The following is a 27,092-nucleotide window of genomic DNA, read 5'->3' on the forward strand; positions in this document are numbered from 1 at the left end:
ATACTGTGGTACTCTCTGCCTCAGAAGCAAGTTTATATGTAAAGTTTACATTATTTGACCGACCAACAGGTACAGCAGTGCCCTCACCTGTACGTTTATCATTAGTTACTACAGCCACAGTCATAAACCCTGCCTATCTTCATAAAATGTGATTTTAAACCTAACCATACTGCTAACCCTAACCATCAATTACGAGCAAACATTTTTGTTTTCATGAATTTTTTAAGCGGGAACGAGGATGTTTCGTGATCATTGTGTGGTAAATAAGAGTATATTGCATAAAGGGCAAGGCAACACAATATCACACAAACTCAGAGCTTTTTTATTTATATATCTAAATAGTAGAATATAGATAGATATTTTGAATAATCTCAATACTGATACTACATTCAATTGATTTAAAAATACAATTAAATCATAACATTATTTTAACAGCTCATTGATTTACTTTTCTTAAGTAATAAACAAATAGTACCTCAAATATATTCCCATAGTGTTACTCAACAATATTAAGCATAGTATTATAACAAACAATGTCTGATTTTATAGAGTTCTATTACAGAAATCTGACAAAAACATTAGCATATGCAAAATAAGTCAACATATACATTAAAAGGTAGAGACTGATTGCATGAGCGAGTCCTAAATGTTGTTATTGAATGTATTTTGGATGCTGTCATTTCATTGGCTACAAGATACTTTGTCACATTGAGAGAATATTTTATTTATTTATTTAACACTGGATATGACATACTTCAACGGTATAACATCAGAAACCAAAATACAAAGCCAATTTGACATGGGAAGGCTTGTTTACACTGAGCTGCACTGAGGTCGGAGCGCAATCATGGTTACATTAAGACACAGTGGAGCCGACGCGAGATGTGGTCGGAAAACGTACCTCAATGCAGGGCTGGGATATGTGACTGTACTCCAAATCCTACCTTTATCAACACTGCTCCATCGAGAAGATTGAAATACTGCTAGTTTTACAATAATGGCTGCGGTGGCTACTGCTAGCTAGTATGAGGAGGAAAAGGGTGATTGCAATCCGACCTCAGTGCAGCTCAGTGTAGACACGCGTAACGGTATCTTCTGCCAAGGCTTTATGGTTAGAGAGAAGAAAATACATGGACTACTTGTAATAAAAATGTAAAAAATATTACCACAATTTGTCAATTATAAATGTACTTATTTTCTCATAGCTTGCATTCCAAGCAAATGTAAACAAATGAAAGAACAATGAACAAAACAATATCAAAGCTGTCTAGAGTATCTCTGAAACCGTCTGTCGTGGTAAAACCCTTTAACGCTCCTGTGTTAAGGCTTGTTTAGCACCCTCTTCACTCTTGTTTGAGCCCTCCCAGTCTTCTCAGTAAAACCAGAGGTATAATGAAAGAAGTTGAGCTGATAATGAAGCAGGTCTCTGCTCCAGCAATCCAGTAAACTGCAAAGCAAAAAAATAAGACATTCAGCAGAAATGTTATGAAATTCTAATTATTTACAAATCACAGCCTTTGACAACTGACATCATACTTTTCTGCCCCCTTACAAAATGTGACATTCAATGCAGAAAGTCACCTGAGGATGCCACTATGGGGCCCAGTGCTCGAGCCAGGGCTCCTAAACTACGTAGGATTCCCATCACTGTACCCTTCTGATTGGCCGAACCTAGAAGAGGAGTTTCATGTTACACAATGACACAATGATCCGATTTGTGTGTGTGTGTGTGTATCTAAGAGAGAGCGAGTGCATAATGGTTATGCTAGTACAGTTAGAAATCTTACCATGATCTGAAACCAGCGTTGTCAAACAAGGGACAACAATGGCAGCAGCTGTGACAAAGAAGATGTTTGAGTAAAGGAAAATCACCTCAGGGATATACTTAAGTTTGTTTTTTAAATGACCTTTGAAGATATGAAAACTTACCAAATGAGTATAAAATCAAACCTATGTAAACCATCTTCAAATTCCATGCCAGTCCAATGAGAGCAAATGCTGGAATCAGTAATAGGATTGCCTAAAATACATTAAGAATACTGACTTTGGCAACATTTTCTATACCAGAGCTAATCTTGACTATTTAAAAGATTTCTTGATGCTGATTTCTTAGCCATGTAGTAATGAATACGATATTTACCAGACGAACAGTCCTGATGTGATGCCCTGGTTTGATCCTACGGGCATATCCTCCTTGGATCAGTGCCATGGTGATACCCATGAAGAAGAACATCTTACCCTGTTGCATGCTGCAAAAATTGAAGAGTATCGTAGCACAGTTGAAGGAGTTAAAGGTAGCCTCTTTTTTGGTTGAACAGATTCTAACAAATTGGAGTGTAGGGAGCTAAATAGACTGAAGATTGACCTTCTTTGTCCCTAAACCCATACCTTGTAAACTGGAACCGTTGATGGGTGAGGAAACTCAATGTAAACTCAAGACCAGAGAAGAGGAAGAGATATGTGAAGTAAACGAGGCCCAACACTTTCAGGTTCTGCATTTCTGTTGTCCAAGAGAAAATAGACAGGGACAAATAAAACGGCTTTGTGGTACATTTCAACACAATATTTTGGTTATTATGAAGTACTTTCAATAGATTCTTGTCCATCTTACTAAGCATAAATCTTGACAAGATATACATTATTACAGACTAGCGGGTCTTTATATATTACTGTATATTTATAGATATTTTATACTGAACAAAAATATAAACACAACATGTAAAGTGTTGATCTCATGTTTCATGAGCTGAAATAAAAGATCCCAGAAATGTTACATGTGAACAAAAATCTTATTTCTCTCAAATGTTGAGCACAATTTTTTTTACATCCCTGTTAGTGAGCGTTTCTCCATTTGCCAGGATAATCCATCCACCTGACAGGTGTGGCATATCAAGAAGATGATTAAACAGCATGATCATTACACAGGTGCACATTGTGCTGGGGACAATAAAAGCCCATTCGAAAAATGTGCAGTTGTCACACAACACAATGCCACAGATGTCTCAAGTTGAGGGAGCATGCAATTGGCATGCTGACTGCAGGAATGTCCACCAGAGCTGTTGCCAGAGTTTTGAATGTTCATTTCTCTACTATAAGTCGCCTCCAACGTTGTTTTAGAGAATTCGGCGATACATCCAACCGGTTTCAACAACTGCAGACCACTTGTAAACACTGCAGTTTGGCGTCGTAACTGAGCGGTTTGCCGACGTCGGCGTTGTGAACAGAGTGCCTCATGGTGGCTGTAGGGATATGGTAGTGGCAGGCATAAGCTACAGACAACGAACACAGTTGCATTTTATTAATGGTGATTTGAATACACAGAGATACCATGACGAGATCCTGGAGGCCCATTGTCGTGTCATTCATCCGCCACCATCACCTCATGTTTCAGCATGATAATCCACGACCCCATGTCACAAGAATCTGTACACAATTACTCAAAGCTGAAAATGTTCCAGTTCTTCCATGGCCTGCATACTCACCAGACATGTCACCCATTGAACATGTTTTGGATGCTCTGGATTAACGTGTACGATAGCGTGTTCCAGTTCCCGCCAATATCCAGCAGCTTCACACAGCCATTGAAGAGGAGTGGGACAACATTCCACAGGCCACAATCAATAGCCTGTTCTATGCGAAGGAGATGTGTTGCGTTGCATTAGGCAACGGGTAGTCACACTAGATACTGACTGGTTTTCTGATCCACGGCCCTACCTTTTTTTTTTTTGGTATGTAAACAACAGATGGATATCTGTATTTCGTTGGGTGAAATCCATAGATTAGGACCTAATGAATGTATTTCAATTGACTGATTCCTTATATGAACTGTAACTCACTAAAATCTATGAAATTGTTGTATGTTGCATTTATTTTTGTTCCGTGTATATAGATTGTCAATTATTTCATACTGTACAAATACCACATAAATCAATATGTACTCACTCTCTTTAGAGGGTGGGTCCTCTGTCCTTGTGAGGGCAGAGAAATGGAACAGAGCCACTGGGTTGAGAAGATCTCCTGATTCCTGGATCCCAGAGGTCACTGAGGAAACCTGGGTCTGAGCAGATACCAGTCTTTGTCAGAAATAATAAACAGAAATGCTTACTAATATGGATTAACCACTGTGTATAGTATCATTGCAATAAAACATTACTGGGAGAAGATAAAAGAGAGTCACCGAGGTATTTACTTTCTGTGCAATGAAGCACACTGCCCAACCCGTGATGAGTTTCGAGTGTGCCGTTTTCAGTTTCTCCTAAGAGGTATACCAATGAAATCGCACCTTGTTCTGCTTTGGCAGGGTCTCTGGCAGCATAACAATGATGAAGAGTAGGTCAGCAGCACTGAAGACCAGGGCCAGTACAGCTGGGCCATGGTAGAATACCTCCTCCTTACTGGAGTTAATGGCAAAGTAGGCCCCCATCAGTGGGCCTACCGTGAATCCCAACGAGAAGGCAATTCCAACCATCATCTAACAACAACAACATATGCATTGCCAAATTAAAATAATGCATACACAAGGCCTAAAGAAAGACCAACTAGTGTATTAGTGCAATACAGAGCAGCATGGTCCGTGGTTAATCATACTCTTAAATTATCAATCTCCTTTCAATTAAGATCTTTCAATCCTGAATGGCATATACTGTACTGTATGTCTTTAAAAAAATCATAGCATGAGCTTGATGCACAGTGCTTACCATTCCCTTGTTTCGTGCCTTCGGGCAAGGAAGGTCAGCAATCATGGCAGTGCAGAGGCTCACATTACCCTTGCAAATACCCCCAATCACCCGAGACAAAAGGAACATGCTGAAACTACAGGAAACTGCCCAGACTGCATAGGAAGACATCAATCCCAACTGGAACACAAAAATAATACAAATTAAAACCATATCAAATCAGGCTGGCAAACTGGGCAAATAACACACCGAAATGGATGGAGAGTTGCCCAAGATAAGTACTGATATGTTAACCAGTTTCATAGCCATGACAAAGCAATATAAATATTCTTAAATGGCAAGTCACTTATTTTAATCAACTACATTTCTATAACATTGCACAAACTGTGGTAAGAATGAGTAGCGGTTTTCTGCCGTAATGATCCGATGCAGCCCCAGTTAAAGGGGACGACACGAACTGCAGCAGAGAGAAGAGTGATCCAATCAGACCTGAAGAATAGAATGTAGAGAGCATAATCTGTGATTATGGTCCTTTTTGGTTGAGCGTTCGGGCAAATTTTAAGACATAACACAATATCTGATCAATTTTAAGTCACACATTTTAATACACAGACACCACACTATTTCTGGCATTCACAAGACAAGCTAGTATTTTGAACGATGCCATTTGTCTAAATATATACATCAAAATATCTTGCTCAACTGTAACAACCACATGTAGTTAAATAAAGTGTGTTGTGTTACTGTACCTCCAAAGAGGACACTGTTGTATTTTGTTTCCATCGGAACTCCGACAGCTTCCCTGAACCAGTCCACAATGCTCTGTAGTGACTGATAGACACTGTCCTGTTAGGGGGAAAACGTGAAAATATTTTTTACAAATGAGTGCAAGATCTGAATCTGATAAATTTCACACACTCGATCAGCTGACAAGTTTGTCATTTTGTTACGCTGTCTCATGGAAAAGTTGAATCACACAAAGCATGCCTTGTCCTCCCTAGAGTGAGGCCCCAAATTCTGTGTACAAAGAAACCCATCAAATGTCAGATTCTGGAGTTGGCATATTACCAAAATGGAGAATTGCATTGATAACCCAACATTGCAATTTTTTTTATTTTTTTTTATTTTTTTCACCTTTATTTAACCAGGTAGGCTAGTTGAGAACAAGTTCTCATTTGCAACTGCGACCTGGCCAAGATAAAGCATAGCAGTGTGAACAGACAACAACACAGAGTTACACATGGAGTAAACAATAAACAAGTCAATAACATGGTAGAAAAAAAGAGAATCTATATACATTGTGTGCAATAGGCATGAGGAGGTAGGCAATAAATCGAATAATTACAATTTTATTCGCATTATATTTAAAAATATAATGCTTGTCTTTCACAATATAGTACAATGAAATTAAAGTATTTAACTAATGATGATAATGATGGGGAGGAAAACTATTTAGATTTTAAGAGGGGAGCTCACATTTACTATTAGCAGACATTGGCCTTGTTCCAGATAATTAAAAACCGTGATGACCGTGATGCATCATGGGTAACTTTAAAGTTGGCTGAAATGTTAAACTGTAATAAAAAGGACAGCTCACTGAGCTCAGACAAACATAAGCACTTACCTCTGTTTGGCCATAGTGGTCCAGTATAGATGGGAGGAGAGGTAGGATCAGGGTGAATCCCAGTAAGTCCAAGAGGAGGGCAAAGAAAACACTCTTGATGACTCTTGAGGAGCCAATGGCCTCTTCAGATCCCGTTTCACTTGACATTCCTCCTTTCTGATTAAACTCCTTCCTTAAACAAAAACACGGAATGCATACATGGGTGTCAGCGCCTAATGGAGATGTTAATACGAAAAACTTTGAAGACAAAATGGCACTGAACTACTAGCGGCCAGTCCTCAAAACGGGATATAGTTTGAGATACCCCAACCGTGGTAGAACAAAACACAACCATGTATCTTATGTCTACCATTTATGAAATGGATGGTTGTCCAAAAATATTTTACTGCAAAAGTGGTTTAATTGATAGCTCGTGACACCCCTTAAACTAAAAAAGTGAAGAATAATGCCTGGCTGGAGGGAGGATGGGCCACATGTAACCCAATATCGCAAGCTCCCATGTTGCAAATAGTTGAAATTTAAGTAGTCAGTTCAGTTGTCTGCACTATATAAACAGTGCATATTTATGATGAATGTAAGCTTTACTTTTTGGTATCTGATTAATATACAAAATACATGCAGTTACACATCTTTTGATGTTGTGGCTATTGTAATCTAAATCAGCTCTAAGACACTGAAAACTGTCTTTTTTTGTTCAGTCAAAGGTTCCTCTGTGGATTTTATTTGTTCAGCCCATACTCTTGCAATTTTCACTCCAAATCCAATATGGCATCCAAAATCCAATATGGCTGCCTCAATACCATTAAATGGTGGTTTAATCACCTGTATATATGCTTTAAAATGAGACATCTTTCAGATTTATGCACTGTTATGACCTGTACTCTAGACTATTTTTGTGCAATTCAACTATGTTGGGAATCCAATATACCTACACTATCTCCTTTGTCTGGATATAGAAAAGACAACAGACAGCTTAGCATGGCAACACCAAGTACTCCAAGTCACAAGCCTCTAAAGATCAAGGAGGCAACTCGGGGGCTCCAATGAAAGGAAAGATAATCCAACCCACGACTCCGACACCCTCTCCCTAGCTCAACAATTTGCCCCCATGTTGTACCTCCAGGATAGGGATTTAAAATCACCTCCTTATCATTTACAAGTGAGCGTTGATTCATGGCTAGTCCGATATGGGTGCCTGAATCTAACATGACCTGCTGGCTCACTGCATTCATGATGCACATTTTTTATTTATTTAACCAGGTAGGCTAGTTGAGAACAAGTTCTCATTTACAACTGCGACCTGGCCAAGATAAAGCAAAGCAGTTCAACAACACAGAGTTACACATGGAATAAACAAACATACAGTCAATAATACAGAAGAAAAACTCTATATACAGTATGTGCAAATGAGGTAGGATAAGGAAGGTAAGGCAATAAATAGGCCATGGTGGCGAAGTAATTACAATATAGCAATTAAACACTGGTATGGTAGATGTGCAGAAGATGAATGTGCAACTAGAGATACTGGAGTGCAAAGGAGCAAGATAAATAAATAAATACAGTATGGGGATGAGGTAGTTGGATGGGCTATTTACAAATGGGCTATGTACATGTGCAGTGATCTGTGAGCTGCTCTGACAGCTGGTGCTTAAAGCTAGTGAGTGAGATATGGGTCTTCAGCTTCAGTGATTTTTGCAGTTCGTTCCAGTCATTGGCAGCAGAGAACTGGAAGGAAAGGCAGCCAAAGGAAGAATTGGCTTTGGGGGATGATCTGGTGCACTCTTATGCTGTTCAGGTTACGCTGGCACATTGCTTTTTCCAGAAAATCATGTCCACCATCCTGATGGTCTGCCCTGGAGTTGCTGTATATGTTGACATTATGGTATATGGGGAGGATGCAACCACACATGATGACAAACGCATAAGGCAGGTAGGTAGGTGTTCACTACAATGAACCAACACAACTTGACAAGAAATGCCAGCAACTTAATGGGCCTTAACATGTCATAAGAATTGCAGCTCTCCAATGTCAATGCCATCCTAAATCTCCCAGTCTGCTGCCCTGAAGGGTATACTACAATTTAGGCTAGATTTATTTAACTTTTATTTAAGCAGGGAGTCATGCTAAGACCCAGTGTCTTTCGCTGATGAGCCCTGCATGACCACATCAATAAACAATTACACTATACATACACTGAACAAAAAATGTAAACACAACACGTAAAGTGTTGGTCCCATATTTCATTAGCTGAAATAAAAAAATCACAGAAAATGTCAATACGCACAAATTTGTTTACATCCCTGTTAGTGAGCATTTCTTCTTTGCCAAGATAATCCATCCACCAGAGAGGTGTGGCACATGAAGAAGCAAATAAAACACCATCATTACACAGGTGCACCTTGTGCTGGGGACAATAAATTGCCACTCTAAAATGTGCAGTTCTGTCACAACACAACGCCACTGATGTCTCAAGTTGAGGGAGCATGCAACTGGCATGCTGACTGCAGAGAATTTGGCAGTGCGTCCAGCTGGCCTCACGTGTAACCACGCCAGCCCAAGACCCTCCACATCCGGCTTCTACACCTGAGGGGGGGGGGGGGGGGGGGGGGGGGTGCTGAGGAGTATTTCTGTCTGTAATAAAGACCTTTTTGGGGGGGAAACTCATTCTGATTGGTTGGGCCTGGCTCCCCAGTGGGTGGAGCCTATGCCATCCAAGGCCCACCCATGGCTGAACCCCTGCCCAGTAATGTGAAATCCATAGATTAGGGCATTATTTATTTCAATTGACTGATTTCGTTATATGAATTGCAACTCCGTAAAATCGTTGAAATTGTTGCGTAGATTTTTTTGTTCAGTACATATACACAATACATAAAATGCAAACAACAACAAAAGCAAAACACTATCATATCAAATAAACATTATTCAGAGATTAAGTTATTAACAATGTCGTGTGTAATTGCGGGCTATTCTTTGGGTGCTGAAATTGTAGTTTTTGATAAAGACGTCGGAGCTCCAGTCTGCCCACACTAGTCGCCGCTCAGCTCCACGGTAAAATCGTGGTTGATTTTAATCGGTTAGGGAAATGCTTGTTTACATCCTTATTCAGTCGTCCTCGCAGGACGGTGGATGTGCAAGTCTCTTCACAGAGAATGAGTTAACGACGAAACAAGGTGGTGAGGCAAGACAATGTTCGAGGAAGTAGGAAAAAATATAATTCCATTCATGACCGAATAAACTCAAAACCTGACTACATTTGAAGACTGGAATTATATGGATATTATTACGTGTGACAGACACATGACATTAGACAGATAGGTGTTAACCAACTTTGTAGGCTTAGTATATGGATAAAATGCGTTTTAATAAAGTACAACTCAAAATGTTACAATGTATCGCAAATGGAAACAGGGGTATACATTGCATCCTAAAGTAGTGAGCAAATTAATTCAGTTATTGTAATCATAGTTTGTTATAGCTGAATACACTCAAGGATAAAATCCTTGACTAGGGAAAGAAGTGCAATAGTTTCCGATGAACTCCAACGGTTCATCAGAAACTTCCTTCACCATGGAGTTGAGTTTAGTTGTTACAATGTGATCAGGAGATTCCCCATACATTTTTCATATGCATTGTACTTACCCTAAATCCAGTGGCATATCAATTTGCGAGCAGCTTGCTTTAGGGTTGTGAACTCATCTGATTCTCGAAGTCTCCAACTGACTGGACCAGGAAGCGGTGTCTTGTTTCATTTATCATTTACGATGACAAGAATGTGACGTATACGCACAGAAGCAAGGCCTTCGCTGATCAATGCATGGGTCAGTTCTATGCGGAATCTTTGCGACGTCATACCTTACCCTAATCCTTACCATTTTACATTAAACTTCAATGGGATAGGGACGTCCCAATGAGCCGCTTACAACCGCGCATGTTTAAACGCCCTGCGCTGTTTCCCAAAGGCATAAATTTCGTTAGAACCATCGATCTCAATGGTTCTAACGATTAAGTTAGCCTCAAGATGCTTTTGGGATACTGGGCCCAGCTATGAACACAAACTGTGGCTACTTATATGAGAAAAATAATACGTATGAATTTGTTTAGTCAATGCAGAATCACAGGAGCTGTTGCCACTATCCACCATTCATTGCACATATTTACAAAAACTATTGCACTTCTTTCCCTAGTCAATGATTTTATCATTGCTTTGTCCTCCTTTAAAAATATTTTGTCTTGATTGGTTAAGGAACACTTCATATCCTTAAAACGAGGAAAATCGTTTTCACAAATGAAATATCTATGAAATAGAATAGCTTTAGGATAAAGTCATTTATTACAGAAATGTTAAAAGACAACAAGATCAACATATTTACAAAGCATCAAAACAGCCAATATGTTGGAAATGTGAACGGTCATTCTGGCATGACATAATATACAATAATGAAAGACTGTCCTTTACAACAATAGCTGCAGTGTCTCCAGTCAAGAAAAGTTAGTTACAGGTGGAAGCAGTATGCAACAAGTGACAATAAAACATTACATTCAATTGAACTTCACATAATCAGCTTGCTGTTAAAAGCAGCCCTGTTATGACATGTCTCCCATTTCTAAGCAGCAACACCCTCAATGTCAATACATCCTCATCAGTTGCACCGACACAGAGTTACAAGCCATGGCGCATCACATGCCGTTCCAGGTCAGTGCTGTTCATGAGAGTTCGGCCACAGAGCTCGCAGGAAAGTGCTTTCTCATTTCTGGTCACTGGAATTATCTTCAAGGTAGTGGAGGCATCTACAGGAATGATAACAGAATAAGAAGCAGAGTTAAAAACCTGACAGGGTACCAGAAACAGTTTGATTAATTGGATGTCAATAGTTTCATGTCAAAATTGACTTACCTTTTGGTGAAGATGTGTTGCCATTTTCCTTGTTTTCCTCCACCTCGTGATCTTGCTTCTCGCCACTCTTGGGGTTTTCTTCATATTTTTCATCCTGTTCAGACCCTTGCTCCGGTTTATTATCGCACTCAGGTTTTAGACGGTCAGTCTTCACTGCCTCCTCATTTTCCTGTGTCTCACCATGATTACTGTGCGTTTCCTCTTTGCCCTCTTCATTTTCAAGCACTGGCATCTCGTGATAGCTGCAGGCTTCATCTTTAAGCACTGGCATCTCATGATATTGGTTGTTTTGTTCTTCTATGTCCATCTCTCCAGGTTCTTGGTTCTCCTCCTCACAGTCCATTAAATGTTCCTCGACCTTCTCCTTGTCCTCATTCTCTAGCTTCTCATAGGATTGCTTATATTGTCCCTCTTGGTTCTCGTCATTACTAAAATCCTGGAATTCACTGTTTTGGGCTGTGTTCTCTGCCACCTCATTATCGGCATCTTTGTTCACCTCATCTTGTTGCCCTTGGGTCTCCTCACAGTCCATGAATTGTTCTCCCTCCTCATTGACTCTGCTCAGTCTTGTTTCCAGTTCCTCCAGATGGACCTGTCCCACCAGCTCATGGTTCCTCACAACCTCCCGGAGAGAACACCACAAGGAAGATTACATAGCTGTTTCTGATTGAGGGGGTATAAGGAGAGTGTAGCTAGAACACTAACCTGGTGTTTATCGCACAGGTGTGCCTCCAACTCGCTCAGCTGTGTGCAGTCGAAGTAGCACAGTCTGCATTTGTAGGGCTTGATATCGTCGTGCTTGAGCATGTGCAGTAGCAGTTTCTTGTCACTGGAACTGGTGAAGGTACACTTGTGGCAGCGGAACACGATGCCCTCGAGATATCGCGACAGCTTCGGACGACGCACCTCTATAGGGGCCACTGGCTGCTCTGTTTAAAAAAATAAACAAACCAGGAGCAGCAGTGTAAAGTCTGGGTATGATACTGACAAGTATAAGACAGAATAAATGGTAGACAGCCACAAAAGGTGTCTAATGAGTGTCATGATGTATAAAGCATGGATTTATTTGAACAATACCACAAGAACACCTACCACGATGGAGGACGATGTGGTCGATCATGCGGTTTTTGTTTTTGGTGTGGTAAAGACAGAGAGGGCAGTGTAGCTCCTTCGGAGCTTCTGTTGGGCTACTGGCATGTGCCGTCTCTATGTGCATATCCAACTTCTTCCTAATGTAAGCATTCAGAGAAAAGAATGGTATCACAAATTTGGCAATATAGCATACTGAGGCTTAATAGATGGCAACAATTGAGACCAAGAAGCATTTGTACATCATTTAAAGAGTCAGTTAATGTAGCAATACTAGGTGTCACAGGTGCTTCTTGTTCAATCACTATTCTTTAGACATAGCAATAATATGTATACTAAGCAACAAATATGACACAGCAAAGGCAAGCATTGGCATTTGAGCAGATTCTTCTGAAAATAATATATTACCTGAAGCCTGTGAAAAATGAGCAGTCCTTGCACCTCACGAGCCTTTTCCCATTGTGGCGATTTATGTAGTGTCGACGCATACTCTTGATGTGTGTTGAGGTGTAGATACAAAACTCACAGACGAATAAGCCATCTTGAGTGGTCCTGGTGGTCTGTGGGCTTGGAGCGTTGCTAGAGGCCTTGGCCTGAGCCACCTGCCTGTAGTGGTTGAGCTGCCTCTGCACATCTGGGGGCTCCGAGTATACTGGTTCTGTAACGGAAAATAGACTGGATATTAGTACCACATTACATTCAGACACTCAGCAGATGACTTCTCTGATTTACAGAAAGGTAGGGGAGGTGCTAATGGCAAAATACTCTTGAGGAGTATATATACAAGACATTATGCATCTTTCAAAAATCAGGTTTTGTATAGCTATACTGATTGTCTTGTCTGTATGCTGCATAACAAATTTGCTTATTTTAGAGGAAGTATTCTAATCTAATCATGAAGTTTAATAATTCAAATCCTAAACAATGAACGTAAATGGGAGCACTTGCTTTCAGTGGGGTCTGATTCCTCAGAATCATCAGACATTTGGTTGCCTTCTTGAGGTTCTGGCAGGTTCTGGGTCTCTTCAGCAGCCCTCAGGGTGTGTTCCTTGTTCTCGCTACAGGTCACGGAGGAAGGGAGGTTCTTGGATGGGTCCTGAGCTACTCCAGCAAGACAGATTAAAAAAGCAAACAGGTTTAAGATGTTTTCCACAGCTCTTGTCATTTCGATTAACATTTCATATAGTATCAGATTCTGTAAAATTGACAGAGATACATTTTTTCGTAAGCCTTTGAAAAGTTGTGACAATGACAGTGTGCTGTAGCAGTAAGGTTGTCTCTGTGCTGTAGCAGTAAGGTTGTCTCACCGCCATGTACTTTGAGCAGATGATTCTTCAAGAGGCTCAAGATGTTAGTTCTGTAACGACAGAGCCCACAGTGGAAGGGTTTGATGGTCCCGGGTCGATGTCTAATATGGCGGTCAAACCTGAAGAGACATTAGCAAACATTTCACAAATTGATTTATCCAGATGGTTAAGCAAATAATCATGGCTTATATACAAACAAGAAAAAATGTTGAATGGTGGTACCTAAGGTAACATTACAAGATAGAATCAATCACATACTATAAATACTCCCCTCTGAGTGGTTCAAGCTCTGAATGCTGATATATCAGACCGTATACCACGAGAATAACAAAACATATTTACTGCTCTAATTACATTGGTAACCAGTTTATAATAGCAATAAGGCACCTCAGGGGTTTGTGGTATATGGCCAATATACCACAGCTAAGGGCCGTATCCATGCACTCCGCGTTGGGTCGTGCTTAAGAACAGCCCTTAGCTGTGGTATATTGGCCATATATCAAATCAAATCACACCCCCTTGGACCTTATTGCTTAAATATACAATATAAATCTCTTCCTCTCACATCTGCTTCTGTTGATGAGGTACATTGTCCAGCCGTTTGAGCGCTGCTGTAGCTGCATGGCTCCGCTCATGTGAGCGTAAACCTTTCAAAGACATGAAAGTTCGCCCGCAGTGGTTGCACTCCTCTCCTACTGACCACCCCTCTGGTTTTGTTGTCGATGGGACAGGGGAAGGGGACACCAGTGGACCCATCCCTGTTGTAACAGATTCCACCTGTGTCACAATCCAATGACTGTCCGATTCCTCTGCTGTCAGAACCTCGTGCAGTTCTTGTCTTTCCTGCTGAAAGACAGAAAGAAATGATTAAGATTGAGGAGCACATAGGCTCCATAAAGAGCAAAAACAGATGTATTTTTCCAACGTTGCACAGTCCTACCATCTGTCAAACAATCACAAATGCATAGGGTTGCACTTTCTTGCATTATGTGCCACTTACCTTAACAGGCTTGGTCTTTGGCGGTGGGGCACTGAGGTGTTGTTTCCTCTTCTGTCCATTTGCCAGCTTCTGAAACTCCTCATTATGATGGTCGAGATGGGAGCAGAGGTCCGCACTGCCCTGGATTTGGAGGTTACAGTATCCACATCTGTAGAATTCTGTGCCATCCTCTGAAGTCTTTGAAAGTATAGTGAAGTCTTGTGTGAAATCTTCGTTGTGGAAATTGGTGTAGTGGATACTTAGCAGCAGATTTGAGTTGAAAGATAACTTCACGCATTTCTTGCATTTAACTGGACGCAATGTTTTGCCTTTCTCACATTGTGGATCAAATAATTTGCATACAGGTTTCTGTTGCTGGGGATGATTTCTAGGCTTGGGGGGAGAGTGCAGTGTGTTATTCGGGCTAAGTTTGCTAGATTTGTGCTTGCTGGGAGAGACTCCTGGGTGGCAAATCGCATAATGGGAGACCAGGCCCTTTTCACTAAGACATTGGAAAAAACAGCGAGAACAGCTTATCTTCTCACCAGGTGATTTGGTTTCCTGACTTAAAGAAGCCTTATGGTCCAGTGAGTTTGGAAGAATGCAGTGAGGTCTGAATGCTGGAACAAAGTGGTTGGTGAAAGCAGCATTGCCATGTTGCCTCCTATAGTGGGCTGCAAGGTATTTACAAATCGAAGTTGTATACGAGCACAGTGCACACTTATAGGAAAACTCTTTGTCCTCAATTGGAGCCACTGTACTGTGGTTAATGCGAAGATGACAGGCAAGGCCCTTTTTAGTGGTGCAAAGGTACTTGCAAAGGTGGCACTTGACTATGATGGATTTTCCATTTTTTAAAATGGCAGCCTGGGCAATTGAGGTCTGGGAGCCTCTGTATTTGGAGAGCAATTGTTTTTTAATGGCAGCGGATTGTTTCAAAGCCGGTTTGAATATATTTGCGGCAGATCGTTTGTGATCCATCTCATAGTGAGCCTTCAACTTCTTGAATTTTGCATGGATGACTGGACACATATTGCACCTGAAGCCAGCCAATCCCATCCGCTTACCCGATCGGACTTTCAGGCATTCATTTGGGTCAGTGAAGTGTACAATTTCTTGTTCAAGTCTCTCAGTTCTGGCTTTGACGGCTGGATGCCTCATCTGGCAGTGAGTTAGAACACCATGAGCATGAGAGTTCACATACGGACAGATTGAGCACTTGAATACCAGAGTCCCCTCACTTGTACTAGGTTCCGCTTCAGGTTCCCTTTCATAAGTTGATGTATCATATTCCGGATGTTTCTTACCACAATGAGTTAACATACCATGGAGGTTGTTGAACTCTCCGGAACAGACGGGGCACCTATATCGCTGGTTTGGCTTTGAAGTTTCATGAACATCAAGCTGTTCATGGACTTTCATATCATATTCCGGATGTTTCTTTCCACAATGAGTAGACATACCATGGAGGGTGTTGAACTCTCCGGAACAGACAGGGCACCGATATGTCTCGCTTGAACTCAAGGTTTCATGAACATCAAGCTGTTCATGGACCTCCGGTTCTTGGGTCTGCCTACTACTAATGACATCTAACACAGACCCATCTTCCTTGACAGACCATGGATGAACTGCACGGTAGTGGCTGCTTATACCCCCCATGGAAGTAGCCTTAAAGGGGCACGCTCGGCATGGATAGACTTTTGTGTCACCTCCTCCGGTCTGAAAAGATGGAGTGGTCTTTGGAACATCCCCAAACCTGAGGATAATCGGATCATGTTTTTCATTGTGTTCTGGATTAGGCTTCGTTTTTTTAGATCGAGAGGTCTTAGGGCCGGCATGTAACCTCAGGATGATGGATTCAAGTCCAGTTTTTTTATCTGGATGATGTTGCCGGTAGTGCCGGAGGAGTCCCTTCGCTTCAGTATGAGAACAAGCACACCACTCACAGTGATAACCTTCCTGTAAATGGCCATCTTGGTAAGCCCAATGTATAATCGTAGTGATCGGGGCTTTCTCTTGGTGGTTATTCCTCAGATGTCTTTTCAAAAGATATATATGGGGAGTTGTATAAGAGCATTTGCGGCACTTCAAGGACCTGAGCAGTGCAGCTTTCTGCTTGCGAGATTGTGAGACTTTCATTGAGGACATGTTAGGCTGTTGCATTGTTGATTTTTTATTTGGGCCGGGAACAGTAGCAGTATACCTGACAACCTGATCCGCAGTTGCCTTCAGATCACTATGTCTTAATTTCTGATGATTCAAAACCCCCCTAACTGTCGGACTGTCATAGTCACAATGCTGGCAGTAAAACAACTTTCTCTCTTCTTCTTGGGATGAGTTAAGCAAGTTTCTTTGTACTGGGTGGGATTTGTTCATTTGGCCCAAAACAGTAGCAGTATATTCAAGGATTTGCTTAGCAGTTGGCTTCATATCAAGGTGTCTTTTCCTTTTATGATTCAAAACCCCTATCACCGTTGGATTGCTATAGTTGCAAAGCTGACAGAAAAACATGTGTTCAACCTCATCCTTCAAAAGAGGATGAGACAAGAGGTGAGGAGAGTTAGGTGAGTTCACTGCTTTTGGCTGAGATTTTTCGGTTTGCTCTCGGACGACAACAGTATGCCTTAAGATCTGCGCAGCGTTTGTTTCAAGATCACAATGCATTTTACTTTGATGATTAAAAATCCCCCTCACTGTGGGATTGTTATAGTCACAATATTGGCAGAAGAACTTATCTAACACTTCTTGGACAACATCAGATGTTAAGAAAGATGAGTTAGGCGATTTGCTAGTTTGGGACAAAATCATAGCAGTATATTCAAGGATTTGTTTAGCAGTTGCTTTAAGATCTGGGTGTCTTTTCCTTTGATGTTCCACAACCACCCTCATGGTGCGATTGCTATAGTTGCAAAGCTGACAGAATAACACAGCCTCTTCTGTCACAAGAGGAAGAGGTAAGATGTGAGAAGACTTTGTCAAGTTGACTCTCTTAGACTTTTTGGATTTTTCGGTTTGCCCTCCAACCTCAGCAGTATGCCTGAAGATGTCGCCAGGTGTTGTTTGGAGTTCACTGTGTCTTCTCTTTTGATGATTTAAAATTCCTCTCATTGAGGGATGCCCATAGTTGCAAAACTGGCAGAAAAACAAGTTTCTTGCCTCATTTCCAATATCAGATGTGAGGAGAGAGGAGTCAAATCCAGCAGACTGAGATGTATCTTTCTGACTACGAAGCTCAGATGTATATTGAAGGATCTGACTAGTTGATGTCTGAAGACAACGATGTCTTAATTTCTGATGATTCAAAACCCCTATAACTCTGGGGTTGCCATAGTTGCAGTACTGGCAAAAAAACAAGTCAGCTATCTCGTTCTCAACAGTGGATTTGAGAGAGGAGTTTGATGAGTCAAATCCAGTAGACTGAAGCTTTTCACTTTGACCATGAGCCTCAGCAGTGTGCTTGATGACCTTATCGGCAGTCACCTTGAGATGACTGTGTCTTAACTTCTGATGATTCAAACCCCCTCTCAATTTGGGGTTGCTACGAATCACAGCAGTATGTTTCATGATCCGTTTAGCAGTTGACTTACGAGTACTGTGTCTCAACTTCTGATGATTCATAACGCCTCTCACTGTGGAGTTGCAATAGCCACAAAACTGGCAGAAATACAAACTCTCATCATCTGCCTGCGAAGCATTGGATATGGGAGGGGATGTGTTAGACTTAACTTCTGGGAGTTTGAATGGCTTTAAAACATGTTCCTGTTCTAAATCTTTTTGGAGGGGAGTGCTATGTGAGACTATTCCTATGCCCTGTGACACTTTGCTTTGACTATGAACCTCCGCAGTATGGAAATGGATCTGTTCAACAGAAGCATTGAGATCACTGTGTCTTGACCTTTGGTGATTCAACACCCCCCTCACTGTGAGGTTGCCATAGTTGCAATGCTGGCAGAAAAACATGTTCTCTACATCGTCCTGTGCAATATCGGGTTTAAAGAGGGACATGTTGGGGGACTTTACTTCTGGGAGTTTGAATGGTTCCAAAACCATATTTTGAGGAAACGCCTGTGTTTCGTCCTTAGCTTCCCTGGAAGTGGCAAGAGATTCTTGTTTTATGTCATCAATTGTCAATCCTGACTTCGGATGGCTTTTTTGGTAGTGGACAAGCACAACAACCACTGACTTATTGCTGAAGGCACAATGTTTGCAGTGGTACAGTTCCTCATCCACTCCCATGGAAGCAGAACATTCTTTTGGGGGTGTAGAGTTGATATTAACAGTTTCTTTACACGGGGTCAGAGACCTCTCAGGAGAGACAACCTCTGCATTCTTTAGGTTGGAGGTTTGCCCTAAATGTGATTTAGAGGGTTCGTCTTTAGAAGGCTTGGCAGTAAAACTGCAGTACATTAAAGGACTGCTCATTTTCAGTTTTGGATGTTTGTTTTTGTAATGGGGTTTCAAGTATTTGCCATTAGAAATGGTGAATGGGCAGGCAAAGCACTTGTACACCAAATCAAGCTGATCTGATCGCATCATGAACACATCTGGAGCTTCTGGGTGATGATCCCTATAGTGCTTCTTGAGGTCATCAGGGGTGGCAAACTCAACAGGACACTCCAAGCAACGGAAGGTGGCAGTCCAATCATCTGGATTAATGATGTACTGAAAGTCATTCCTGATGTAAGGGTGCATTCTCTGGTAATGGGTGCTCAAACTGCGAGATGACTTGTGACTGTAGTCACAATGTTTGCAACGATAAAGTATTTTTTGTTTGTCCCTGCTTTCTCTATTTTCCAATTGATCATGCTCATCTTTTTCAGTTCCTGAGGCATCTAGTTCAGTTCTCCAGGAATCCCCCTCTTCATCCTCGCTAACCTCAAAGGTGAAAGCAGTGCCCCCTGACAGCTTGCTTTGGATGACTGTACTTTCAGGGCTTGTTTTGATCTTTTTCTTAGCAGGACTCAAAGCGGTGTCATCATGCATCCTCTTCTTGGTGGCATTAGCCAATGGCTCTGTTAGTGACATTTCTTTATACGTTTCAGGTTTGGGATCCCGCTGTTCTGTCGCTGTTCCGTCCAGCAGACTTAGCCCCATGCTGTAAAAAAGGTAACTGTGCTCACTTCGCTGGTGAGTGTGAAGATCTTCTAGCCAAGTTGCAGAAAAGTTGCAGAGTGAGCAGCAGTGAGAGCCCTTCTGTTCACTTTCTGTATGAGATCTCTCTTCAGTTACTTTAGAGACACCTTTACCACCGTCTTGGTCATAGCTAAGGAAAGGCGCATGTGACATGAGGGTCACATCATGCGCTCGTGATGGCCTTGAGAGGTTGGGCAACTTCAGTTGTGAGGAATTTAAAGATGACCCATGCGCAATTTTGAATTTGGAAATATTTTCTGAGGATCCCACTTGAGTTTGCAGGTTCTCCAGCAATAGACTAGAGCTAGGAATGTTTATGGTTTTTGAGGTAGACTTAGATATCGGGAAATTCAATCTCCCCACTTCCCCGTGTTTGCGTTGGAGACTTGACACATTGTGTTGGTTCTTCTTCCCTGGCAGTGGCACTTTGGCATTAAGCAGCTTGCCCCTTAAATACCGTTTTTGTGTTTTCAGGGTCCTGTTTACCGAAACCTTGTGATTTGTTCTTTCATGTTTGATAAGAACAGACCAACTGGAAGATGTAAACATACAATGCCGGCAAGAGAAACTCTCCTCTGAATTGTTGTAGAGAGTGCTACTGTGAGGTTGTGTGGAACTCTCTGAGGGATTAAAACTCCCATAATTTTGTGAAGGATCCACATCAACGCCATGCACCTTCTTCATGTGTTCAAGGAGGAAATATTTTGACTTGAATAGGAGGACACAATGGTTACACTGGAATGACTGACTTGGAGACATGGATTGTTGAGAGGCTGGTTGACCGTGGGTCATTTGATCAGACTTGTCGAGACGCCCGGAATCTGTGGGTGTATAAAAGAGCTCAATCTATACAACTGCAGAATAATACATGTATCAGATATGAATTATTACATGTGCTATGTATGTAACTATTATCAGACCAACCAAGCACCTAAAAAGGCAGGTAATAGAGTTCCCCATTCTCCAGTTAACAACTTGTATTATGGGGTAGGCTGTTGGCAGAATTTTTTTAGCAAGTATACAACTCAAAAATTAGAAGAACAACAAGTTATACCTTCCTCCATCTCCCCTGGCTCTGCGAGTTTCTTGATCCCAGAACTTTACTGACAAATGGGAGAGAAACATACGGGGGAGCATAAAAATTTGATGATATTGTCACACATAACACACTAGCAAAACCAGACTAAACATGCAAACATACTGATAAAAGGAGAGACATTTACCAACTTCTCCACAACTGAGCGACTCTACAACCAATCCAAATGACTTAATAAGACAATAGGTGTGATTTATCTGAATAGGATTTAGGCCTATAGCTGATCTGAAGATAACATTTTTGTAGGAAGTCCCACAAGTTCACTGTCATGTATACATTTAATAAATTGTAAGTACAGTTAGTCACACTGAAAAGTGTTGCTAAACAAGTACAGTCACAGGTCGAGACTTAAAACGTATGGTTTGCTAGTGATATTCTTATAGTTCTGTCTTTGTGCACAATATCACATTCTCATTACTGAAAAAGTAGTGACTTTTAGCTTATCAACACACAAGAATGGTGTCATTATTAGAGGTCGACCAATTATGATTTTTCAACGCCGATACCGATTATTGGAGGACCAAAAAAGCCGATACCGATTATTCAGCCGATTTATATTTATTTATTTGTAATAATGACAATTACAACTATACTGAATACTCAATTTAGCCTCAAATAAATAATGAAACATGTTCAATTTGGTTTAAATAATGCAAAAACAAAGTGTTGGAGAAGAAAGTAAAAGTGCAATATGTGCCATGTAAGAAAGCTAACGTTTAAGTTCCTTGCTCAGAACATGAGAACATTTGAAAGCTAGTGGTTCCTTTTAACATGAGTCTTCAATATTCCCAGGTAAGAAGTTTTAGGTTGTAGTTATTATAGGAATTATAGGACTATTTCTCTCTATAACATTTGTATTTCATTTAACTTTGACTATTGGATGTTCTTATAGGCACTTTAGTATTGCCAGTGTAACAGTATAGCTTCCGTCCCTCTCCTCGCTCTTCCCTGGGCTCGAACCAGGAACACAACGACAACAGCCACCCTCGAAGCAGCGTTACCCATGCAGAGCATGGGGAACAACTACTCCAAGTCTCAGAGCGAGTGAAGTTTGAAACGCTATTAGCGCGCACCCCGCTAACTAGCTAGCCATTTCACATCGGTTACACCAGCCTAATCTCGGGAGTTGACAGGCTTGCAGCACAGCGAAGAGCTTCTGGCAAAAAGCAGGAAAGTGCTGTTTGAATGAATGCTTACGAGCCTGCTGTTGCCTACCACCGCTCAGTCAGACTGCTTTATCAAATCATGGACTTAGTTATAACATAATAACACACAGAAAAACGAGCCTTAGGTCATTAGTATGGTCGAATCCGGAAACTATCATCTCTTTCAGTGAAATACGGAACCGTTCCGTATTTTATCTAACGGGTGGCATCCATAAGTCTAAATATTCCTGTTACATTGCACAACCTTCAATGTTATGTCATAATTACGTAAAATTCTGGCAAATTAGGCGGCCCAAACTGTTGCATATACCCTGACTCTGCATGCAATGAACGTAAGAGAAGTGACACAATTTCACCTGGTTAATATTGCCTGCTAACCTGGATTTCTTTTAGCTAAATATGCAGGTTTAAAAATATATACTTCTGTGTATTGATTTTAAGAAAGGCATTGATGTTTATGGTTAGGTACACATTGGAGCAACGATACGCACTGCATCGATTATATGCAACACAGGACACGCTAGATAAACTAGTAATATCATCAACCATGTGTAGTTAACTAGTGATTATGATTGATTGATTTTTATAATATAAGTTTAATGCTAGCTAGCAACTTACCTTAGCTTCTACTGCATTCGCGTAACAGGCAGGCTCCTCGTGGAGTGCAATGTAATCAGGTGGTTAGTGCGTTGGACTAGTTAACTGTAAGGTTGCAAGATTGAATCCCCCGAGCTGACAAGGTAAAAATCTGTCATTCTGCCCCTGAACGAGGCAGTTAACCCACCGTTCCTAGGCCGTCATTGAAAATAAGAATGTGTTCTTAACTGACTTAGCAAGGGTTCCTGTTGGTGAGTAATTTTATGCTAATTTATGCAAAATGTATATAGTTAATAAAAACTTTAAAGAATTTGAAGTTAGGATAGCCTGAATGTTTTAAAGTTGGTCTTGTAGCTTAAATTGGAGCAGGACCATTTTAAATAGCTACCACTGTATTACTGTGATTCTAACACGGAATCCAAACCGGCTGCGCGCATGGGCCATCGTGCATACATTTATTTTGTCTCCCTACACCAAACGTGATCAGGAAACGCAGGTCAAAATATCAACATTAATCTGGGGACAGGTCGAGAAGCAATAAACATTTATGGCAATTTACCTAGTTAGCTTGCACTTGCTAGCTAATTTGTCCTCGGATATAAACATTGAGTTGTTATTTTATCTGAAATGCACAAGGTCCTCTACTCCGACAATTAATCCACACATAAAACGGTCAACCGAATCGTTTCAAGTCATCTCTCCTCCTTCCAGGCATATTTCATCTTTGAACTTATATGGTGATTGGCATCTAAACTTTCATAGTATTACCACAACGACCGGCAACACAGTTCGTCTTTCAATCACCCACGTGGATATAACCAATGAGGAGATAGCACATGGGTACCTGCTTCTATAAACCAATGAGGAGATGGGAGAGGCAGGACTAGCAGCGCAATATGCATCAGAAATAGAGAGGACTTCTATTTAAGCCCCTGGCAACGCAGACGCTCGTTGACGCGCGCAATAATTGAATAACATAGATTTCTAAATTTATATTTTGCAGCGCTCGAGTCGTGTAGTCCGGGTATAAATCAAACCAATGTTAATTTTAGCAAATTTAAAACGGTTATAGTTAAAGTATAAATAATCTGAATGCAAGCAATCTAATTTGGGTCAGTCTGAACATCTCAATGTTGGTTTGGTGTTGATAGCTTAAACGTGTAAGTGGAGATGCGTGCCAAAATGTTCCCCATGTAAGTCTATGGCCCTTTTATTGCCATTGAAATGCATTGGGAGCGCATTTAAATATTGTTCTAGTAAAAAAAGTATGGATGCTATCAAAAATAATTTCTTAAACAATTTAAGTTGGGGCTGTCTGCACGTTTGAAAGTTGGTTTGGTATCTTTAGCTTGAACAGTTCAAGTATTTTGGGCAGTCTGCACATTTGGAAGTTGGTTTCGCGTTATTAACTAAAGTCGTTTAAAGGCTAGAGCGACCAGAATAAATCAAATAATAATATGAGTATGTAAGAAATCTAGAGTTGTGTATTGCTTTGCAATCACACCTAAGTGGCCACACTGTGTGTCTTCAGACATTGCATGTTTATAAGCCTAGTCCTCAGATCGAAGAGGACCACAAAATGATTAACCACAAAATGTCAGTTGATCTTTCCTTTGAAATCCTCAACCCAGCAATAGATCAAAGGATTAGGGCACTTCAGCACACAATCCATACATGCGAGACAACACCACTGTGAAATTGTGAACTAGAATATTTGGACATTTGCAGCCTTATATTAGAATGGGTAATTTGCTTTAACACAACAGTATTAGCTAGGTAGCCAAAGCTTGAGCTGAGCTCTCTGGCTGCATTGACATAATATATCTAGATTGTCTCTTAAATGCAACCTCTGATAACATATTGCAAACTGCACAGATTTACCAAATAACACTTGCTGCATTTGTTATTAGAATCAAACTTGTGAACAATCAAGTTTACACCATTTCGGTCCCAGCTCTGTCACGAACAGGAACTAAAATTGCAAGGCGAGTGGAATCGGAACCCCCTTTGCCTTTCTATTGATCCAGTTCAGAAACATGAAACATGTTACGAAGCAAACACCTACAAAACGTGGCCCGCAATGAACATTTACCAAGACGTTAATGGAATAGATTGAATAGCCTACTCACACGTTTCCACAGAGAATCGGTGAGACTCAGACAATTTTTCGATTCCTCAATGTGTTAGCTCTGTAGTCGATGTTCGTCGCCATTTTCTCCCGCTCCTACAACAACCTCATGTGTCCTCTTCCGTCTGCGAACCAGCAACGCCGGGGTAGAGGGACTACACACAAAACAACTTAGCAGTCACGATAGTGCCAGGGGTGGCGTGCAATGCAAATAAATCTGTCAATCAACGATAAAGGCAAAGACAGCACAATCATGCAGATGACCAGAAACTGCTTCTCCAATAGAAATCCCCGATAACGCTTGTAGGCGATGTCATGGCGACGTTGTCTAGCTAAGCGCATGCGTCAAAAAGGGTCTCTCGCGCCGAACTGCGCATGTGCATGCCGTCAAAATCAAAGACACACCTTCGAAAGAACGTTTTTTTGACGAAAATAAAAACGTGTCAGTTTGCCACTTTCAGTTGGTTGGAGTAATAATATGTTCAACTACTTAAAACATTGGCTCAAATCTAGGTTGTGTCTTTAGATTTTGAGAAAATTAACAATTAAGGAAACTTCTCTCATTGGGCGCATTGGAGTGGATCACTTTTGTCAAGTTGTTGACCATCATTATTCACAGCCTTTCAAAGAGTGTTGCATTATGATTATAAAAATGTTCCGACATGACAACTACCTGAACTTTACTGAAATCATTTGATCAAAGGTCATGCAGTTTTTGATGAAGTCGCCTTCATGTAGCTGCAGTTTCTTCTCACCAACTGCACCATCCCAGGTAGCACAAAGGTCTAGCCACATCTGGCCTGATTCTGGCATGCCAGATCTTAAACTTCTGGGCCGTGTCTGGCAGCCAGAGTCCGAAATCAATGACGGTACAGACTAGGCCCAAGCCAATCGTTCCAGATCTGGCAAACTGAAATGAGCCAAAGCTGCCATTTTATGGCCAGAATCGGCGCAGCAATGGCCCAAATCCACTCGATTCTACCCCTCCCCCACCACCACAAAAAAAATATTATATTAAATGTAGGCAGTAATATTGTAGCTATCAACCGAACTATGAACAACATAAACATTAAAAAATATTTACCTTTTCTCATTTTACGGTAGCATTTATATCCAAATAATTGTCACTAAATTACAGATTAAATACAAATGCAGCTACTTTGATATTGTTCTATCTGCAGACACATTCTACTGCACTGTTGGAGATAAGAACACAAGCATTTTGCTACACCTGCAATAAAATCTGCTAAATATGTGTATGTGACCAATAACATTTGATTTGACATGACTGTGTTAGCCATAGTTGGCTAGCCAGCAAGCAAGGGATAAGAACATTGCCAGCCTGCATAGCAATCAAACAAACAGTATGAACAACAATCCGCTACTCTAGAAACATAACCAATAGAATTAACAACCATGTTTAGTGGAAGGATGAAATAGTATGAATTTATAATCCCCAGTTTACAATTGGCTCATTCATCCCCCTCCTCTCCCCTGTAACTATTCCCCAGGTCGTTGCTGCAAATGAGAACGTGTTCTCAGTCAACTTACCTGGTAAAATAACGGTAAAAAAAAAAAAAAAACTTGAATCTCAATGAAAATCGTCATTTTTTACCAAATAAATGTGTGCTTGTTTTCTTTGGCAACTGTGGAATAAGCAGGATAAACGCCTCCGCTCTGTACATTATCTGGAACTAATAAACTTGGGCAGTATCATGCCTTCCATTATTTCCAGATAATATACAAAGCGTCAGGGTTTATCCCTTGCATGAATGTATGTGTGTATGTAAATGTTCTGTCTCCCTGGGTCTATCTGCCCTTTCCTTGCCGTGTTAGGTCCTCTCCTTTCTGCCTCTGTCTCTGTCTGGTGCAAGCTGCATCCACCTTATGAAGTACTTCTCTGTCTCTCCATCTGTAGCCTTGGATGTGAAAGTTTTTCCCCTGACAGTGCCTTGGAATAATAGAAAAAATTAGCCAAAAAAGTAGTTACAACAATTAGTCAGGTTTTGACACAACACAAAAATCATAGGAATCACAATCCAGAACTCAAATGGGAAGCACAACAACACAACACAATAACCACAGAGGTATTCAATTTCAACACAGAGTCAAACAGATCAAGAGATATCAAATCCAATTCTATTTGTCACATGTGCCAAATAGAACAGGTGTAGACCTTAAAGTTAAATATTTACTTACAAGCCCTTAACCAACAATGCAGTTTTAAGAAAAATAAGTGTTAAGTAAAAAACAGATAAGTAAAAAATTTAAATAACAAATAATTAAAGAGCAGCAGTATAATAACAGTAGCGAGGCTATGTACAGGTGGTACTGGTACAGAGTCAATGTGCAGGGGGCACAGGTTAGTCGAGGTAATTGAGGTAATATGTACATGTAGG

General features: G+C 40.9%; 2 protein-coding genes across 4 annotated transcripts; both read right to left on the reverse strand.

Annotated features, from left to right (window-relative positions):
- Window positions 1-301: 301 nt before the first annotated feature.
- mfsd10 (major facilitator superfamily domain containing 10) lies at window positions 302-10,523 on the reverse strand. 2 transcript variants are annotated; one of them, XM_055919158.1, is made up of 13 exons: window positions 9,944-10,523; window positions 6,301-6,468; window positions 5,426-5,522; window positions 5,062-5,165; window positions 4,698-4,856; window positions 4,283-4,471; window positions 3,943-4,057; window positions 2,389-2,500; window positions 2,141-2,249; window positions 1,930-2,020; window positions 1,788-1,835; window positions 1,582-1,671; window positions 302-1,447 (listed from the first exon to the last, which is right to left on the reverse strand). In XM_055919158.1, exons 2-13 carry the CDS (start codon window positions 6,445-6,447, stop codon window positions 1,344-1,346), a joined length of 1,365 nt encoding a protein of 454 aa, XP_055775133.1. In that variant the 5' UTR covers window positions 6,448-6,468; window positions 9,944-10,523; the 3' UTR covers window positions 302-1,343. The 2 variants fall into 2 exon arrangements, with proteins under 2 accessions (XP_055775133.1, XP_055775132.1); XM_055919157.1 differs by having other exon boundaries at window positions 6,301-6,472.
- Window positions 10,524-10,611: 88 nt separating this feature from the next.
- Window positions 10,612-25,037, reverse strand: LOC129853278 (zinc finger protein 462-like). Of its 2 annotated transcripts, none has more exons than XM_055919155.1 (11): window positions 24,695-25,037; window positions 20,761-20,809; window positions 14,595-20,527; window positions 14,160-14,437; window positions 13,595-13,713; window positions 13,236-13,388; window positions 12,696-12,945; window positions 12,291-12,427; window positions 11,904-12,127; window positions 11,199-11,820; window positions 10,612-11,092 (listed from the first exon to the last, which is right to left on the reverse strand). In XM_055919155.1, the coding sequence occupies exons 2-11, from the start codon at window positions 20,768-20,770 to the stop codon at window positions 10,965-10,967; spliced, it is 7,854 nt and encodes a 2,617-aa protein (XP_055775130.1). In that variant the 5' UTR covers window positions 20,771-20,809; window positions 24,695-25,037; the 3' UTR covers window positions 10,612-10,964. The 2 variants fall into 2 exon arrangements, with proteins under 2 accessions (XP_055775130.1, XP_055775129.1); XM_055919154.1 differs by having other exon boundaries at window positions 14,160-14,440.
- Between the last annotated feature and the right edge of the window lie 2,055 nt (window positions 25,038-27,092).

The sequence above is a fragment of the Salvelinus fontinalis genome, chromosome 4 (genome assembly GCF_029448725.1).
Source record: "Salvelinus fontinalis isolate EN_2023a chromosome 4, ASM2944872v1, whole genome shotgun sequence".
In the NCBI taxonomy this organism is placed as follows: Eukaryota; Metazoa; Chordata; class Actinopteri; order Salmoniformes; family Salmonidae; genus Salvelinus; species Salvelinus fontinalis.